Source organism: Natator depressus, chromosome 5, assembly GCF_965152275.1.
Source record: "Natator depressus isolate rNatDep1 chromosome 5, rNatDep2.hap1, whole genome shotgun sequence".
Lineage (NCBI taxonomy): Eukaryota > Metazoa > Chordata > Testudines > Cheloniidae > Natator > Natator depressus.
In genome coordinates this window covers 133315560-133335263 of record NC_134238.1, presented here as the reverse complement: position 1 = coordinate 133335263, position 19704 = coordinate 133315560, and the positions used below count along the sequence as shown (strand labels likewise).

General features: G+C 48.2%; 2 protein-coding genes across 5 annotated transcripts in view; one reads left to right on the top strand and one right to left on the bottom strand.

Annotated features, from left to right (window-relative positions):
* TMOD1 (tropomodulin 1) overlaps positions 1 to 11181 on the top strand; it is a 77553-nt gene extending 66372 nt beyond the window's left edge. For both annotated transcript variants that reach the window (XM_074953713.1, XM_074953712.1), the window contains exons 6-10: positions 2089 to 2219; positions 4622 to 4729; positions 5063 to 5206; positions 6050 to 6194; positions 10526 to 11181. In XM_074953713.1, coding sequence (XP_074809814.1) covers positions 2089 to 2219; positions 4622 to 4729; positions 5063 to 5206; positions 6050 to 6194; positions 10526 to 10590 — 593 coding nt within the window. In that variant the 3' untranslated portion in view covers positions 10591 to 11181. The remainder of the gene's footprint in view (positions 1 to 2088; positions 2220 to 4621; positions 4730 to 5062; positions 5207 to 6049; positions 6195 to 10525) is intronic.
* Positions 11000 to 19704, bottom strand: part of TSTD2 (thiosulfate sulfurtransferase like domain containing 2) — a 28854-nt gene continuing 20149 nt past the window's right edge. For all 3 annotated transcript variants that reach the window (XM_074953710.1, XM_074953711.1, XM_074953709.1), the window contains 3 exons: positions 19371 to 19529; positions 18247 to 18385; positions 11000 to 16541 (listed from right to left, as the gene is read on the bottom strand). In XM_074953710.1, coding sequence (XP_074809811.1) covers positions 16312 to 16541; positions 18247 to 18385; positions 19371 to 19529 — 528 coding nt within the window. In that variant the 3' untranslated portion in view covers positions 11000 to 16311. The remainder of the gene's footprint in view (positions 16542 to 18246; positions 18386 to 19370; positions 19530 to 19704) is intronic.

Below are 19704 nucleotides of genomic sequence, written 5' to 3'. Positions count from 1 at the left end.
TGTCCCTCAACACACACACTTCCCCAACATGCACTGTCTCTCTCTCTCTCTCTCTCACACACACACTCCCTGTCACAGACTCACCCCCTCCTCTCTCCACCACACACTTCAGTTGAAAAGCAGCTGGCAATCCAGTTGGATGCCCCTGGAAGGATGGTATTGAGAAATCTGCATCATGTGACACTGTACCTGCCCCAGGAGGCATTGCAAACCTCTCCCAAAGTACCCTGCAGCCAGTTGCACAATGGGATAGCTACCCACAGTGCACTGCTCTCTGTGGCGATGCAAGAGGTGCGAGTGTGGATGTGCTCTGCCGACAAAAGGAGCACAGTGTGGACATGCAGCAGCGGTTTAATTAAAGCGGTATAACTTTTATCGACAAAACTCTGTAGTGTAGACAAGGCCTCAGTTTCATGTGAACAGCTAGCTAGGGAGGATCCACTCCCTGCTGGGAGGCGTACTTGGCGTCGCAGTGCCGGCCATGAGCATACTATTCTATATACATAAATTATATGTATATAGAATAGTAAATTCTATATACAGAACCCCAGTCTGTGTACAAATCTCATAGTGATCATCAAGTTCAGACCATTTCATAAAAGACTTTACTCGATACACTTTTATAGTTGCATAAAATCAGTTGATTCAACGTCTTATTCTTTGGGGTTCAGACCCTGTTCTCCCCTTGGGGTGTCAGGACCCTGATTGTCACATGCAGTTACTGGAGTTCTTTGAGATGTTCTCTCTCTGAGTGCTCCGCTCTCTGCCCTCCTTCCCCTCTACTTTGGAGTCCTTGTCTCTGGCCAGGTTTCGTGGGTGAGAAGGAACTGGAGCAGCGGAGGGGCTGTCCTTCCCGTATGCCCTCAGATTGGGGCACTAGGATATACAGAGCGTAGGCACGGACCCCGCACACTGCTACCACAAATCTCCTATTGAAAGCGCACAGGTGCACGCACACCTAAAGTGAAGCGCCCGTAGAGAGGGAACTTCTCAAAGAACTCCAGTTACTATACAAGTAAGTAACCTCTCCTTATGTTACAGCCAAGATCCAACTGAGATCAGGACCCCTTTGTGCTAGGCACTGTACGTATTTAACCCACTGGTGAGTGTGTGTTGTAGGGTGTCGTCTGTGCCAATTCTCAGAGGATATGAGTTGTTACTGCCTCCAGATGCAGAGGGGCTGTAGTAGCTTTTAGCGATGGGGGTCCCTTGCCATCATGTGCCAGCAATGCCTCTTAGCCATGTGCATTGACCAAACCAGACAGTCTCTACGCAAAAGAATAAATGGACGCAAATCAGACATCAGGAATGGTAACATTCCAAAACCAGCAGGAGAACACTTCAGTCTCCCTGGACACTCAATAACAGACTTAAAAGTCGCAATTCTTCAACAAAAAAACTTCAAAAACAGAATCCAACAAGAAACTGCAGAACTGGAATTAATTTTCAAACTGGACACCATTAAATTAGGCCTAAATAAAGACTGGGAGTGGCTGGGTCACTACAAAAACTAATTTCCGCCTGCTGATACTCACACCTTCTTGTCAACTGTTTGAAATGGGCCACCTTGATTACATTGGCCTCATTAGCACTACAAAAATGATTTCCCCTCCTTGTCAACTGTTGAAAAAAGCCCACTTCCACCTTAATTGAATTGGCTCGTTAGCACTGACACCCCCCCCGCACGTGGTAAGGCAACTCCCATCGTTTCATGTGTTGTGTATTTATACCTGCCTCTGCATTTTCCACTCCATGCATCTGATGAAGTGGGTTTTAACCCACAAAAGCTTATGCCCAAATAAATTTGTTAATCTCTAAGGTGCCACAAGGACTCCTCATTGTTTTTGCTAGTACATACATTGTAAGGGATAGTCCCTGCCTTGACAAATTTACAGTCTAAATAGACAAGACAGACGAAGGTTACTTAAGTGACCTTCTGTCTTCAGTTAGAACCTTCATCAACCAGTTGATTCCTCCTTTCCTCATGTCCTTTTTATGACAGGGAAAAAATAGCCCAAACCTGAGAGTGGCCTAAAGAAAGTGTCTTTCCACCCCATCTGATTTTTTCATGTTGCTTTTTAATTGCAGGTGTGATTAAGCCCACGCAGTATAAACCAGTTCCCGATGAAGAACCCAATTCAACAGATGTAGAAGAAACTTTGGAACGAGTAAAGAACAATGACCCTAAACTTGAGGAAGTCAACCTTAATAATATTAGGGTATTCAGCCTCCCCTTCCTACAACAATTAACACTTCACAGTGAGATAGGATGTTTGCTATCTAGAGGACAAAGGCCAAGCACACTGTGCTGTGCAGGAGAATAGCTTATTGTCACAGCAGGCTGTGTTGGCCATTATTGGCAAAAGGACAAGTTATGGTTAGGGCTAGATTCTGAACTCCTTGCTTATGTAGAAATCAACAGGGCTGCTTGCAGAATAAGGCACCGCTCAACAGAAGTTAGGCATCGGAATCTGGCCTTGGCTAGTTTTAGGATGTTTTTGAGGGGGTTTCACAGTATGTCATTAGAGCCTACCTACAGTCAGAAAAAAGTGCTTTGGGTTTGCATTGTATTTACAGGGAACCCTAATTGTGCATGTGGCTAGATGTCATGTACAAACACACTGCAAGACTGGCAGAGCAAGGATCTTTGAAAATAATACACACTGAGTCCCTAGGTCAATGTTAGCTGCTTCACTGCAGGAATTTCTTAGTGAAACCCTTGCAGAAAAATTACACGGATGTAACACTAAGGCTGGTAATTTAATTACACAAAAGACAGTGTTTCGCACTGCCCTCTTGTGCTCATGATACTGTATTATCTGCCAAAGGCTGTGTGGCACTGAACAGCGGGGCATGGCTTGTAATGAAAGAGCTCGTATAGGTATCTGTGCATGGCCGTGAAGCTAAAGCTGCTGTGAGAAACCACCATTCCACATTCCCTGACCTGGCTCATTAAAATCTAGGCTTTTCTCTGGGCTTTGCTAGTTGAAGGTGGCATGCAAAGGACAAGCAAATGTACTTGTACACTCTTCTGTTTCCCTTAAACCTGCTGAAGGAGAGGGTAAGGAGTTCTAGTCAGGCTGTTAAAAACTTGGTTTCTGTTAACTTCTCTTTAACTCCTGTTGTGGGCAACATGCCTTCACTGCTGTTTTCGTTTGGGGGCTGGGAAAGCGCCCGTTACTGTTTTCTAGTCCAGTCCAACCGTGGGGGTAAAACCAAATACTCAGGTTAAAACAAGCAGAACTACCCTCTTCCCTACCAGCTGTTTCTTTTCCCCACAGACCTCCCATAAAGAAGCAACTCAGGGCACATGCACAGCTCGGCAGGTCACCTTTTAAATGCGCACACGGTACCGAATACATACACACCAGCCGCATGATGATGGCTCCCGCGCCTGCCTAGGCCCTCTGTGTGCGTTCGAGTGTATTGTGTTCAGATACATGCAGATGAGGTTCCTGTGTGTGCAGTTAGCAATGCTGGTGCCATTAACTCCATGTGCACAGTCCTTAAAACCCTGGCACCTGTGCACATCCAGCCAGTTGCAACTTTCCATAGATAAAGTACTGCATTTTCAAAAGTGACTTGTGACTTGGGGGTGCAACTTGAGACCCCTGGAAAGGAGCCTGACTCACAGGTGGCAGGGGCTCAGCACCTGTGAAAACCTCGAGGTGTCTCTAGTTGGACTAAAGGTTTGGCGTGCCACTTTTGAAAACATGGGCCAAAGATACATGACTGCACTATTCACAGATGGGCTTACGGGTAGTGGTGTTAAAGCCATATCATGCCAGCTGATCCCAGGGAAGCACTCCTCATTGAGGACTATGGAAATGGTCAGTTTGAAATTTTAAAGAGTCACTTGGAAGTTATCAGAGTCTGAAAAGAGTTTGTCAAGTATTGAACAGGAAAGAAATACTCTTGGCTTGTGAGAGCTCAGAACCGGCACACAGATGTTTGTCAAACTCGCCTAGTTCTCCCCCAAAAGTTACCAGTGAGGGAGGGAGAGAGAAGAGTGGGCCTGATTCTGAGAGTTGAGGATGAGCTGCTTAGCTGTCAGGGTCAGGCTGTGATCCTGCAAGTGGATCCTTGCAGGCATAAGCGCCATGCAGGCCTGCTCGCTAGATCCAGGCCTGAGGAGGGCAATTGTTTCCCAGCCCGGACGTGGCTGTGGCTGGTGCAGTGCTATAGCACTATTTGAACGCGTGTACGCCCAGTGCTTTACCTACTCAAAGCGCTCTGTAAACCTCAGCTACGTAACGCCCCACACTGCCCAGGGAGCTGAGCGGGGGAGTACTGGCCCCATCTGACAAGTGGGGAACCCGAAATGCGGTGAGGTGACTTGCCCAAATCCAGGCAGCGAGTGAGGGGCAGCGCTGGGATCAGAGTGGAGGCATTGCCGGGCTGCTTGGGCCATGCTGACCATTACAAGCACTACTGTGCAATCTAGGTTCAGCTTTCTGTCCCCTCCTGAATATCCAGTTGTGCCATTTCCACTGTACAGAAAGCTGCTTGTATTTCATACACAATGTGCATGCTCCTTTATACAGTATTTTTTTAAGGAGTGACCCAGGAATCTGGATAAGGATGACTGACTAATGCACCTTTCCGGGCCTTCTTTTTGCAGAATATTCCCATACCAACATTAAAAGCATACGCTGAAGCACTGAAGACTAATTCCTATGTAAAGAAGTTAAGCATAGTAGGAACAAGAAGCAATGACCCGGTAGCCTATGTAAGTACCATACCATGCTGTGTGTGATGACAGGCTAATGGCTGGGGGACGGTTGTTAGTGGAATTGTTTTCTTGCGAGAGTGATTGTTTAAAGCAACCTGAAAAGGGGAAAAAATTGTGGTGCCCTTTTTTGTACTTTTATATTGTATGAAAAATGCCAGAGATGGGAAACTGAGGCATGGAGAGACTAAGTGACTTGCCCAAGGTGTCACAGGCCATCTGTGGAGAAGCAGGGGCTTGAACTCAGGTCTCCAGCATCCCAGGCGAGTGCACTGGGCCACTCTTCCTGTTATTTATTATTCAATACTAACACTCTCTCCTTCGTGACTGCAGGCACTGGCAGAAATGTTAAAAGCCAATGGTGTATTGAAGAGCTTGAATGTGGAATCCAACTTCATTTCTGGGTCCGGGATCCTGGCTCTGATCGAAGCACTCCAGCACAATACTTCACTGATCGAGCTCAAAATTGACAACCAGGTAAAACAAATCCCAACTTGACCTCTTAGATTAAATAAAAATGGTTTTGTTGGGAGGCCTTGTATCAGAAAACGTGGGGTTTGGCTCACCTGATGTTTTCTAGACAATCACTCTAAAAAAACAACTGGTGGGGGGGATAGGGAGAAGTATGTGTAGTGGGCTTGACAAGTGGCTAGCCCACATAGAGGATTACTGCCAGCTAATGGAGTAACTCCCTTAGGCCGAGCGGTAGAGCACTGTGCTGAAGGTTCTGGGTCCATACCCTGCTGACTGCCTGTGGTTTTGGGCCTTGTGTACATAGTCAAAACTACACAAGGTTTCTCTGATGATTCAGTATTAGTCAGCCAACAAATGACAAGATAATTTAGGGCCTGATCTTGCAAGCTGCCCGTTTGCATGGAGCACTGGATGGACTGGACCCTCCATAAATGGAAACAAAATCCTGCAGGCTTCATCCAGTGCCCTTGTGCCATCATTTATAATCCTCTGTGGAGAGCCTTTTGGAGAACTAGGCCCCTAGCTTTTTTCTGAAGAAAGCAGGTTGGGACTTTTTTACAGCAATAAAACAAATGTCTGAAAAGCTGGAAAGCCCAGGATCCAAACACTGGAGATCCGTGGGCATGCCAAGGTGAGCGATGGACCCAGATTCGGTAGCTCACCCCCATCTCTGCTGAGTTTGCTGTCTCCAGAAGGCTGGGCAGTGGTGGGGGAAGCCCTGTGCAATGTTTGCTGGTACTGATGAAATGTACTGTGGAGTCAGCAGGAGGCAGTCCGGGGATCAAAGACCAAAATAACAGGGCAGCCCTCAGGTGTAACCTGCTTTTCCATTATCTTTTAATAAAGAGCCAGCCGCTGGGCAACAAGGTGGAAATGGAGATTGCAAACATGTTAGAAAAAAATAGCTCCCTTTTGAAGTTCGGGTATCACTTTACACAGCAAGGTCCCCGGCTTCGTGCATCTAACGCCATGATGAACAACAACGACCTGGGTGAGTCTGCCTACACGCCTGCTTGCGTGCATTCTTCCATGCTCCCCATAGTCCATAGTGCTGGCGCTCCCCTGCGGTGTGCTTGTCAATAATTCCCATCAGCTGTGAATGTAGCGGGTGCGTATTTCCCCTCCTGCTCTCTGGCGGGCACATTGACCGAGAATCGATGTAAATACATCTCAAGGAAATAAACAAGTCAGGAGAAATTTCACTTGAATTAGGAAAGCACCCGTCTGAATCGGAAGGAGCTGGTGCTTGCTAGGGAGAACCTGATTCTCTTCCCGCTTTCTCCTGCTGAGAGGTACCGGACTCCACCAGCAGTTCCACTCAGTCATTGGGGCTGGCGGTGAAGTAAAGCGCTACTCAGTGTGAGTAAGACAATTGGCTTCTGGCCCAGAGTAAGATGCTGTGCAGGGCAAGGGTGGCAGAATCTGGCCTTAACCAAACAGGGTCTCCAGTGATACTCAAAGGCAGTGAGCTCTAGTGCTGGGGAGTTTGGCATTTCCATGTGCTTTGTTAAGCCGTAGTTGGCAGGGTTAGTGCTGGGAAGCCCGGGCTGCTGCTGCCATGAACTGGATCAGCAGAGCCCTTCGCTTTCCTGGGCTGCCGCCCTTTCACAGACACTGCTTCCATCCCCGCTTTAATGGGGAAAGGACAAGCAGAAGAGTCAAGCTCTGAAGACTGACAAGTTTGGCCCCTGCCTTTGAACGAATCAGGTCTGTTGTTAGTTGTGTTTAGGGGTACAAGGCCAAATTCTGTTCCCAGTTCTATCTGGGCGCCCCAACTGAAGTTAACAGAGCTGCGTGTGATGACAGTACTTCTCACTGATGGGTGCGGTGCTGTAGGCACTCGCTGACGGACGGTTGCTTGGCGACAGCCTCACATGCTGCACTGGAAGACTACCCAGTGGAGCCTGTTGGGACCTGAGAACGGACCTAATTTCTAGTGATCTTACCCATGGAGGAAATTAACATATAGCTCCCTAGACAGACTGGCTAAGAGGAAGTGCCTGGTGAAAGATTTACCATATAAATGTCTGCCCTGAATAAACAGCAATAATCCGGAGCCGTATATTTTGCTCTTAACATGGTTTACCAGCACAGTCTAACCATTTTGTGTCCTTTATGACATGAGTCTACTTCAATTTAAAAAGCTATTGAATTAGCATACCTCTAAATGAGACTAAGGAACTGCTGTGCTGAAAAGCACTGACTTATGACTTGGTGCTTTCTGTTCCATGCAGGTGTGTGCGTGTGTGCGTGCGTGTTCAACCTGTTGAGGTTTTTAAACCAATGGACTGGATTTTGTCTCCAGCTAGTCTGCTGTTCTTATGGCAGTGTAATAATACATTGCATTTACACAGAATACTCCTGGGTGGATTCTGCACCAAAAAATTGAAAATTCAGCGCACAATATTTTAAAATTCTGTAAAAATTTTGCGTATTTTATTTGTCAAAATAACCCAGTATAATCACACCAGTTTCAATTATTTTGGTAATTTATTTCAAAATACATGTCAGCAACTATGTCTGTGACAATACAGACAACAAAAAAGATTGAGGAAATGTTTTTTTGACAAATAGATTCCTTACGAGGCATATTAATATAGAACTCTGAGTAATAATTCATTTAAACTTTGGGTTTCCCACTTGTCAGATGGGCCCAATACTCACCTGCTCACCTCCCTGGGCACTGTGGGGCTTTACGTAGCTGAGGTTTACAGAGTGCTTTGAGTAGGTAAAGCACTGGGCGTACATGAGTTCTAACAGTGCTACAGCACTGCACCAGCCACAGCCAAGTCATGGCTAGGAAATAAATGCCCTCCTCAGGCCTGGATTCATCTAAATTCATTTCCTGCAGCCCTTAGAAGCAATGTAGAGGCTTGCGGGAGTCAGGGGTAATGGAGGAGCTGAGGGACAGGGAAGTAATTGCCAGGAAGGAGCCTGGGAGTGAGCCTGGAGGGTTCTTGGGTGTGGGTGGGAGAAGTATGGAACAGGTTATTTTGGGGGGCAGGGGGGGATTGTTAGGGAGCCTCCCCCATGCAGACCCTGGCTGACCCCTAGCTTTTCCCATTCAGTCAGGTACATCTGCCCCTGTCCCCATGTGTCCCTGAACCCTCCCATCCTCATGTATCCTTGCACACCCACTCAGGCACCCCTCCTCCCCCAACCGCATGTGTCCTTGCACCCTCCTACCCTGTCCCCATCTGTCCCTGCACCCCTTCGCCCCCATCCCCATGTGTTCCTGCACCCCCACTCCTATTCAGCTCCGGCCCCAGTATGTCTCCACCACTAGCCCTTCTGAATCCCAGTCTGTGACCTCTCCAAACAGCTCCAAACTGTCTGTCCCCCCCAAATGCCATGCCTTCTGACCTGGCCCCACGGGCAGGGCGCTGTGAGGAAGGCAGCCTCTTCTCTTCCCTATCCGCAGTTGGGGCTGGCCCGGGAGTGGCTGCTCTCTGTTCTGGCACCACAGCGGCCCATGGTGGGCGAAAGGCATAACGGCAGCACCTGTCCAGCAGAATGGATTTTCTGCAGAAAGAGAGCTCTGCATGGCACATGAATTATGTATGTGTGCAGTGGTGCAGAATTTCCTCAGGAGCAACAGAACCTTACACCTCGGAGTGCTTCCAAATTGTGGCTCTGATTCTGCAGACACTTAAGCATGTGCATACCTTTATACACACGAGGTGTCCTGTGGGACTACTTGCATGCATAAATGCACACACAATTCCCCAACACAACTAATTTCCCCCTTTGTGCATATGCATTTCACCTCAAATTAAGAGTTTCTTGGCATGGCACGGTGCAAGGAGGATTTTCTCTGGAACTAGTAAATGGATAAAAGCCACATGTTCAACTAGAAAGTCACTGCTCACTGACTCTCGGATCAGAGTTGGTTTTCATGAACTTGGAATGTATGCGCGTCACCATGTTAATCATAAAAAAGGCATTACATTTAATTTGTCACTCCTGCTTCTTTTTGGTTGAGAAGTTGGTGACTTTGCCTGTCATGCAGCTGTTGTATACTTTGCCTCCTTGATCATGAGAACTGTACAGAAGATATCTGATTTGGATCTTGTTTGCAGCTCGTATACGTCGCTCTGACGGCCCCTGGCATAACTTCTCAGCTCTGCAACTGGACGATGTATAAGTACAGACAGAATTTTTTCCCTACTGGCAATAGCTCTCTATCTGTGCTCCACGACTTGTGCTCTCAGCTGCCACCACCTGGCTCAAATCAGACTTGGTTTTACTCTCTCTAGCTTCTGTTTTACTGCTCTTGGCTCAGCTGCAGGTGATACGTTGTATGATCTAGCACGTTAGATGGAAGGCTTTTTACATTCATCCTATAAGCTAATTTCTGCATTCTCCCTTTTCTGGCTGCTTTTTCTTTCCCTCTGTATTTATTTCAAATATATAAACTGTGTATGTATCCAGTTTAAACACCTTCTCCGCAAATGCTCACTAAAGTGTGGAGGAGCAGAAAAACACAGCTCAGAGGTTAATGAGGGAAAACCTGTTTTGGCAGGGGCACTTTTTCTGAGATAGGAAGGCCTTTATTAAGCCATACAGAAGCAGTAAAAGATAAGGACTGGATAAGAAGCCATACTCTCCTTGCGCAGCTGCAGGCATTCACCAGCTATTCTCTACCTGTCTCTTATATGCTGATCATTACCTGACGAGAAGCAATCAGGGAGAGATGTAATTGAGCTACCAAACTCTTGTTTAACAGAACCCTGTGAGCTCTGTCCCCATTTGAAGCTGATGACAGTTACTTCAATTTTTGAGCTCTTTTTTAAACGACGTAGATTTTTAAACTGATGTTAAAGACCCTGGTCTGTGTTCTCAAGGTCACACATCAACTTTAATAGAAGAGATGAGGCTAAATCCCCTGGACTGCTTTGAAAATCTCAACCCTGAATCAATGGATGGCAGCTGAAGCCAAATGCATTCAAATTAAAAATTAGACACAAATTTTTAATGAGGGTGATTAACCACTGGAACAAACACCCAAGGGAAGTGGTGGATTTTCCATCTCTTGATGTCTTCTGATCAAGACTGGATGCCTTTCTGGAAGAGATGCTTTAGCCAAACACACATTATTGGGCTCAATGCGGGTGTAACTGGGTGAAATTCTCTTACTTGTGCTATACAGGAGGTCAGGCTAGCTTATCTAGTTATCCTTTCTGGCCTTAAAATCTATGGAAAACCCCCCAAACTTTTCCCCTCACATGAGTTTTGTTCTGGTTTTAAACTATCTGTGGATATACCCGCGATCCGCGTGTGCGGCGTCTGCCTTGACTGACCCTTGTTCCTGTTCTTTTTCAGTGAGGAAGAGGAGACTTGCAGACTTGAATGGGCCTTTCTATCCCAAGTGCCGAACCGGGGTGTAGTTCCCGGCTGTGAGGCTCGTGCCTGGTGGTTTGTGCTATACCCTGGAAATCCGAAGGCAAAGTGCCTGCACAAAACGTCTGTGGTGCCTCAGTTCTGTGTTGCATAATTATGCACTAAAGGTTTAAATTAACTAGTGATTGTAGGTGACGATTTGATCAAATATGACTAATGATGTTTTCTTTAGAGTCAAGCTGAGTCAATCCAGTTACGAGTTGCCAATTTTAAGCAGTCTCGATTTAGAATACATCACGGCACAAACGTGACTGTTAATTCACCCATGACTTAATTTCTCTTAGGATTTCCTGTGTGGTGTTTCAGATATATTTACGATGTGTTATGCATGATTGGAAAAATTACTGCTCTACACAAGTTGCATAAGTATTTAAAAAAATACTTTATTTTTTCAACTTGCTTTCCTGTTTGACAAGCATTTCTACTCTCCCACCACATTGCTACTATCCCTTTTAAGGACTTGTAAATTACAATTAATTACCAACTTTTGCTGACTTTATTTGCAGACAGGATGTCAAAACCACCCATATTTTTTCCCCAAAAGAATTCATGTCTTTTTTACTCCCCCCGCCCCCAAATGAAAAGAACGTAAGGCCACTGATTATAAAGTAATGGCTCCATAAAAACAGAGTAGTAGGTATTAGATGAGACGTTAAAATCATCTTCTCTCCTTTCCCATGGATATGTAAAACCATTGCTTTAAGAGATTAGGAATGAAATCCTGACTCCACTGAAGTCAGGAGCAAACTCTCATCAACTTCCCCCTGAACTTTCTCTTGGAAATGTGCCCCATGTGCTTTTACTCGGTCTGGTAATGAGCGTGCTGGAGCCCTCACTTGTAATTCTGGTTTTCTGGCTGGCTGATCATTTTATTTATCTGCAAAACTTCTTGTTCTGCTAGAAATTTTATTTTACCAACATCCCAAATTTCTGAATAGGGCACCCTAATAAAGAAATTACTTGAAAATACTCTGCCTGGGAATCCATGTAGTCCAGGATGCCATTTGAGTAGAGCTGAATAAACACACCAGGCAACTGGGTTTGTGTGGTGATAAAAACCCACTGCCTTTCTAGGGAGGAATTTCCAGCAGCCACATGCAGCCTCTGATCATGCAGTGGGTTCATCACCTGCAGGCCATTTATACCCACACCAACTCCCATTGACTCCAGTGGGAGCCTGGTCTGCACAGCGTGAAGTCTGCCCATGCAGAGCCATTGCCAGAGGGGGGCCTTTGTTTATACCCCTAAAGAATCCATCCTCGCAATCTTTTTCACGTAATAAACAACCTTCTGCCTGCTGCTGTTCCCCGTGGAGTTCTGCAGTCTGTGCATTGTGTGGTACAGCAAAACTGCCACTAATTTCAACAGAATTTTTGCATGAATCAGGATTCAGGCTTTGGCCCTGATTTGCTCTCTCTGAATATTACACTTTAACCTTGAGTGGGAAATACAAACATGTTTGATTGTTGTAATAAATGTGTCAGAAATGACAAAAGGTGTCAGTGCAATTTTTTGTAAAATCCCATACAAAAGATTAGAAAATACTGAAAAACCAGAAAGGGCATGATTAGCGTAATGCCAGATGGACAGCGCTATTCCCACCCGACACCTCCCAAAGGCTTTAGAAAAATCAATGAAAACATCAGTCCAGATTCCACTTGATAGCTAACGGCAGAGTTGTCTGCTCAGATTTGCCCAGAACTAACTCAGCATCAGTGTCTGCTCTCCCACTGACTCAGAGGAAATTGTTCTCCCCCTGGTAAATGCTGCTCGCCCTGATGCCCAAGGGGAATCTGGGTGTGTGGGGACAGTGCAGAATGCTCTGAAGGGGACCCTGATGTGAAGACCTGAGAGGATTTTACCCTACATGAAAATAAAATAGTCCTTAAAAAAAGCAATAACCTTTCCCTTTTTCATGCTGTAGTAGCATCTAAACTCCCCTGGCAGTTGAAACATATTGTGGGATGACTCTGGGCATGTGTGTGAAAGTCATACTCATGCTGGTGAGCCCTCACTCACCGCGTAGTGACTGTGCTGGAATTACATGGGTAAGTGAGCAAGCACTTACCAAGCAGAGCAAGGAGTGGCACAGTTGCCTGGGGAGAAGCATCAGGCTCTGTACCAGCTGTCCTGTCGAGCTGTAATAATGATGAAGGGTCACGAGCTCTTGAGGAAAAGGGGATTCCCTCCCTACAGCGAGCACCGTGCCTGCTAGTATGCAGACTCTCCTGCGTGGAACTGCTGAGACATGGAACTAATGGACCGCCTCAGAGAAGTCACAGCCGTTGTGCTGAGTCAGCTAAACGGCGAGTCGGCGTTTCAAGTTGTCAGAGTGGTTCTTTGGGCGTAGCTAACAAAGACCAGCACATGGCCAGACCCCAGGGGTTGCCTACTCACTAACCCTTAGAATATGGAGGACATGGAGTGTACTTGCCTTCTATGCTGGAAATGAGTGAAATAGTCATGGGGGCAGCTGCCCCCTCTTACCTCCTGCTCCCTCCCCTTCCAGAACAGCAAACCACCCCAGTCTTCTGCTCCTCCTCCACAAAGCACTGGAACCACCTCACCCCCGGCATAAAGGAGCCTATTGCTTCTCCTGCCTTGTAGCAGGTCTGAGCCTACGTCCTACTCGGCACTGGTCCAGCCTCCTTAGCCACTGCCTGCCCACCTGGCCATCCCACCCCCGGCATGGCTAATGGGGAGACTTTCTCAACACTAGGGGAGCAGGACCCAGTGGGGTTTGTGGGTAGAGCCCCTTCAAGGGGCCAGAAACTCTCCGTAGACCAGCACCTGGCTAGCAGGCTGCTTGCTTAGGAATGAGCTGAAACCCAGCTGCCATTCACTGGGGCACTAACAGGTTTCCAAAGGGTTAAGAGCTGCCCATGCACTGATGAAGAGCGTTTATACAGCTCTGTGGCAGCATCAAGGATGACGTGTCACCCTGTCACATTTAGAAGTTCATGCTAACATACAGTTGACACCGTTTCCCATTCTGTACTGAAAACGGACCTGGCCAGGGCCTTTCATGGGGGTTACAGGACGGTAATCTAGCTGGTAGGTTTGTCGGCTGGTTGGGGGTTTTAAAACATGACAACTGAAAAATACCACAGTGCAACAGACTCGTTGTGGGATCCTGTTCCCAACCACAGCTCCTGGCAGTGATGTAGGCTGGGAATGCAACATGTGCCTGATGGCAGGACACTGCGTCTGGGCCAGCTTGCCAACGCAGCTGGGAAAGGTGCTGCAAGCAAAGAGGCATCGACCTAGTGCTGGGGACACCGGCTGCCTAGGGAAATAGGGGCCTCTTCTAAAGGCCATTGTTGTCAGTGGGTGTCACTAGTCACATCAGGGGTTGGGCTCAGCCCCTGCATTATCAGTACTACCTAATATCAGCTCTAGGGAAGGGTCCCACAGGTGACCTTAGAGCAGATCTGAAAGCCCAGCTTGGAGAACACAAAGCAGCACTCCAGCAGTTGTTGAACAGTCATGGGAACAATGTCAGAGAAGACAGGGAATTAATGCAACTAGTGCATTACATTAACGTCAAATCTAAATCTGTTGCAATGCCTTCCTCCCCACGCTTTGGAAAGGGACCATGGCTGTAACTGACAATAAGCAACTGTAGAAACTTGAGTGCGATGGGGCACCGCCCCCGCAGCACGGATGTGGTCAAAGTGGCAAGAGAGGCCAATTAGCCTTAGGCTGCACCTGCTGGGGAGCTCCAGGGCAAGGCACCTGGTTGAGCGCACGGCTCACCTGGGTGGGAACAGGTGGGGCTGCTATAAAGCCTCAGAGCTGAGGTGGGGGTTGCAAGGAGGTGAGCCTGCAGGCACACTCCCTGGTACACATGGGACAGTAGGAGCCTGACAAAGGCAGGCTTGGACACAGTCCAGGGAAGGAGGCGCAGTAAGGGGTGACAGGGACAGACCTGACATGCTGGGTTGAGGGTCCCTGGGTTGGCGCCTGGTGTAGAGGGCAGGCCCGGATTTCCCTGCCAGCCAGTGCGGGAGTGGTGCAGTCAGTGCAGTGGAGATGGACACTGCCTGAGACTTTGAGGAAGGGAGACTCTGATAATAGCCCGGAAGGGGAGGCCCATGGGGACTGGACCAGAGGGCTAAGCCATGAAGAAGCAGTGCTGCAGAGAGCGAAGGGCCACAGTGCAAGTGACAGAGGCAACACACTGAATGACTGCCGGATGGTGGCGAGCTAATTCCCCAGATGAGCCACGAGGAGGCGCTGCTGAGCAGCGAGTAGCAGACCCCATGATACTGAGCGAAGGGTTTTTTAAAAGCCATTGTCAGGACATAGCACTAAGCGACTTTACCGGTCATTAGTACGGACGGGGGGATACATTTCAAAGGGGATTTTCTTCACTAGTGACAAGTCTTCCAAACGATTAATAAAATCTCTTTACAACCTCGGCATTGTCAGTGCTTGACAAGCCTGGCTCAAGAGAAGGCCATCTGGTGAGCCTGGCCCTGGCCCAGTGACTTTAGTCAGGGCATCAAGTGATGGGACAAATTCCAGTTCTAGTTCCGTAGGTTCCTGAAGGCCTCCTATGCCTTTAACAAGGGCTGAGAGTCAAGTCTGACATCCCACAGCAGCAGAGCGACACAGGTCCATGCCGATAAGTGTAGCAGCACCACTCTGGGTCCGTGGAGATGCATTTAACCCCTCGGGATACACGGATCTCATGTGTCCATTGTGTGCAATCACGCGGGGACTCCACACATCACCACTCCTACTCCGATGATGCTCATTAATATTTACATCATGTCCCGTGCTTTCCTCAGCAAATGGCTGCATTTCAGTGCATTTCAGAACCCCGCCTGTGTTCTGCAGCACACACAGCACGATGCAAGTCCTGGGCTAAGGGCTGTATCTTGAACATTTAAAAACTCCGTCACGTGAATTCCCTTCTGCATGGTAACACCTGGGCACTGACTGCCACGAGAGAGGGGCAGTGAGTGGGTTATACTTCTCCCTCTTCCCACACAACATGCCCCGCCAGATGAACTTGACTGAGGTTGTACATGGCCGTTGAGTGTTGCCAGCTTTTGCTGGGATGAAGTCGTGGGTCCAGGTTCTAGTCTCACACGGGCTGGTTGCCAGTGTAAACCCAGGGACTTGTGTAGCTAGCCTGACTTACACCAGTGTAAGGGAGAGAAGACTCAGGCTGCTGGTGTTTACGTGGAAAATAGCCTCAACCACAGTCTGTTTGTGTTCCCAGTGATTAAAAGCCTGCTGCTTCCATCTCCCTAGCCCGTGCAGAGTCTGGGGGGTGGGCCCAGGACACACACACGGCTCAGTGATGGTGGCAAAGACAGCATAGACCTTGCTTGTTCCTTCACCTTCTGGCTCCTGTTTGGTTGTGAGTGGCCGAATCCCATGGCATGTACTGCACTCAAAGTTCTCCCTGGCGCCCATCACATTGTGGGAGGCAGAACAGTAACTTCACTGCAGCGGGAGGAATCCTGTAGCATCACTGTTGTTTGACGCTCCATTAATTTACACTTGGCCAGGGGGTAGTTCATGGTGCAATCAAGCGCTAAAGAGACACTGGGGCTGAGCGTTTCAAAGCCACGTCAAGGGTCTCAATGTACAAATCCAATGAAAATAACTGGGAAGCAGGCACTCAAATTTGGAAGCCCCATACCCTAGAACGCGAGTGTATATTATGGAGTGTCTCATGTTTTCCTGTGCTTCTCTTACATGTGTTTGACTGGGACCCGCTGCCGTCTGTCCGTGCATTCACATTCCTCCTTGACCATCCATCCAGAAGGGTATGAAGCCAGCTTGAGTCCTTTCTCCTGACAAACGGGACAGCAAGCTGTGAATCCCTTCACTCGACAGCTTGGGCAGGTCAGGACAAGCTGCCGGCAGTGCAGGCTGGAGCACAATTTGTACTGATCCCATAGCGTCCCGCAGTACCTGCATTCTGGGGAGAGGAGAAGTGGAGTTAAAACCCATCCTGCCCTGTCTATCCTACTTGCACTGGGGGCACTGTGGTCTCCTGCTAGGCAATCCTTTGCCACAGGGCTCTGCCTTAAGAATGTGCGGCAGTATGGTCTGAATGGGCTGCAAAAAGTCATTCAAATGGTGACCCTTCATCTTCCAGGGTATTGCATTCACGCTCTGGCCCTGCTTCCCTGCCCTTCCTTGCCAGAATGAGAGCTAGCCCCTGCCCACAAAAGGGGCTTTTTACTTTGATTTCGATGTTAACAAGCTTAGGACAAACTCCTTCCTGCCATCCAGGGCCCCATGCGCAGGAGCTGGCTGTCCCTAGGCAGTACCCCATGCCTCCTTGTGGCTATCGTGTACAAACAGGAATGGTAGTGCTGTATTTGGAATCTGCTCCCCGGCTTGGGGGGACAGAGTCCTAGAGGCTACACATCCCTGAACAACCCAGAGCACTTGTCCTTTACTGAGCAGCTTTCCTCCCGACTCAGCTGCACTGCTGGGAGCTAACCCTGACTAGTCTAGCGTGTAGCTGTTCGCTGAGCCATGCCGCTTCCCCTTCAGTCCCTCGAGCATGGCCAGGGCTTCAGAAGGACATTTTATTCCCAGCACAAAGCCTGTCACCTTCAAGATGGATAAACTTATGGCAAATGAATAAGTCGAGTCAGCTGCTATTGAGCTCACTGTGGTTATCCATCTAGAGACAGCAGCACCATCCTCAGAACATGCACTGACTCCACTTCAGATGCAGCAGACAAGCCAGAGGCAAGCTTAGCCCAAGTCCTTTGTTGGTCACTTCTCACCAGCAATGTCATTCCAAGCTGGAGCTGAACAGCTGAAGAGCAACACCAGCTGGAAAGCCAGGGAGTGTTCACTCATCTTCAGCTTTTACTAGAGTGAAATACAATTCTCTGGGCTGCGTAAGCCTTGAAAGCTAGAAACAGCCGAGCACCCCATGGGCTGTTGCTACCAGGTTTTCTTCCATAGTGTGGCAGCCTAAGGTTAGTGGAGCCAGCTCTGTGTGGTGGTAGAAGAGTCAATGGCTGGCTCAGAACGGTTTGATCAGTGTAAAGGGGTGACAAAACCAGTACTGAGGGTAGAAGTGCTAGCGACCTACATTAAGAAAAGGAGGACTTGTGGCACCTTAGAGACTAACCAATTTATCTGAGCATAAGCTTTCGTGAGCTACAGCTCACTTCATCGGATGCATACTGTGGAAACTGCAGAAGATGTTTGTTTTTATACGTACAAATCATGAAAAAATGGGTGTTTATCACTACAAAAGGTTTTCTCTCCCCCCACCCCACTCGACCTACATTACAATCTGCTCCTCCCCAGTGGGACAGTGTGCTGTGCTGTCCAGGACGTCACAGAAACATTATCTCATGGCCCCCTGCCCTGCCAGTCCTGAGTGCAGACAACCTCCCCTCTCACTCCTGATCACAGAGCGTCCCTGTGCCATTGGCTGTCAAAAAAGCCGTATTAGGAAAGCATTCCTTGGATTTTTAGCTGTCTTTAAAGCAATTCAGTAGCTGGAAACAAGGCAGCAAGGCCAGCACCCCTGAGCCCAACCTGCTCTCTGCTGTAGGTGCTCCCCAGACCACAGTGTGCGAGCCTCTGTCCTAGAGGGCTCTGTGGTGACTATTACAGCTCTTGTTCTGTGATCAGAGATGTGATGGCCCTACCTGCAATGACATCTTCATTGGAAGAGATGGTGTAACGTTCGTCAAACACAAACAGCTTCCCCCGGTAGAACCCATCGGGAAACTCCTCCAGGTACTTGTGGATGCCGCCCTTGAGCTGGTAAACCTCCCTGCATACAGCCTGTTTAAAACAAAGCATCAGAAAACCCAGCTTAGGCTGTCCCAGCCAGCTTGTGCCAGACTGCCCAATGCTCAAACAGGGAACTAGACCCCTTGGAAAAGGAGCAATATCCCAGTGACAGCCATAAGACACTATGCATGTGCCCACGGTCAGTCCCTACTGGGTATTACTGTGGCTGCCAATATTGAATAGCGGCTGATTGACATGGAGCCAAAGGGTCACTGCTTTTGTGGTTCATGAATGGTGTTTGTGGTCTGGATTCTGAAAGAATCCAGATCAGCTCCAGGGCCAAGAGGACGCTATGTTGAAGAACAGTCGCTGTATTATACAGTAAAAGCTCTTAGGGCCTGATTCGCCCATTGCTTACACCAGTTTTACACCAGTGTAATTCTAGGGACTTCAGTGGAGTTCCTCTGGGTTTACACTGGTGTAAATGGATCAAGCCTCAAATCTCCAGAGAAAGTTTATCTGGACTGATCTCTTGCTCTCTCTGGGCAGGGGATAAGGAATAGAGGTGTGAGAGAGGGAGGATGGTCATGTGAATGGGGTGCTAGACTAGGACCTGGGAGATCTAGACTCCATGTCCAGCTCTGCCACTGATCCACTCTGAGACCTCGGGCCAGTCACTTAATCTATCTAGTTCCTGAGTTCCCTGTCTGTGAAAGGGGGATAAGCCTTCAGAGCTTCCTAGGAGTCTTGTGAGGATTAAGCCTATGATTGTGAGGTGCTCCAATAGTGGGGTGATGACAGCATGGCACAGGGCAGCTGGCCCCGAAGGCAGTCAGATCCCAGCCTACCTGTGGGATCTGCCCTTCTTATGATTCCCACCAGACATACAAACATATGGGCCTGACACTCCATCCACCCTATAAAACACAACTTCACCAACCAGCAACAGAAAAGGCCACCCCCATATAGTCCCTCCCAGGCTTGGCAATGAATGCCCCAAGCCCCTGACCCAGGTGCTCCCAGAATGGCTTCTCACCTTGCTCCTGAGGTAGGCAGAGCCACGCTCACAGCGGATCCCTCCTGTACAGTACATCAACACGCGCTTGTTTTTAAAAAGCTCTAGATTTTCATCTACATAGCTGGGAAAGTAGCTGAACTTCCTGATGTCTGGAGCCAGACAGCCCTGGAAATGACCCTGTAACAAGAAGAGATGGCTGTGTGATCGACAGCACTGGCGAAAGGAGTGGGAACATTGGTTGAAATAAGGAAAGAACCAACCCTTTGGGCCTGACCCTCCAGGTCACTGCAGCTACTTTGGCTCCTCAAAGGTTATTTAGGCACCTAACTTCCATTGATTTCAATGGGAATTA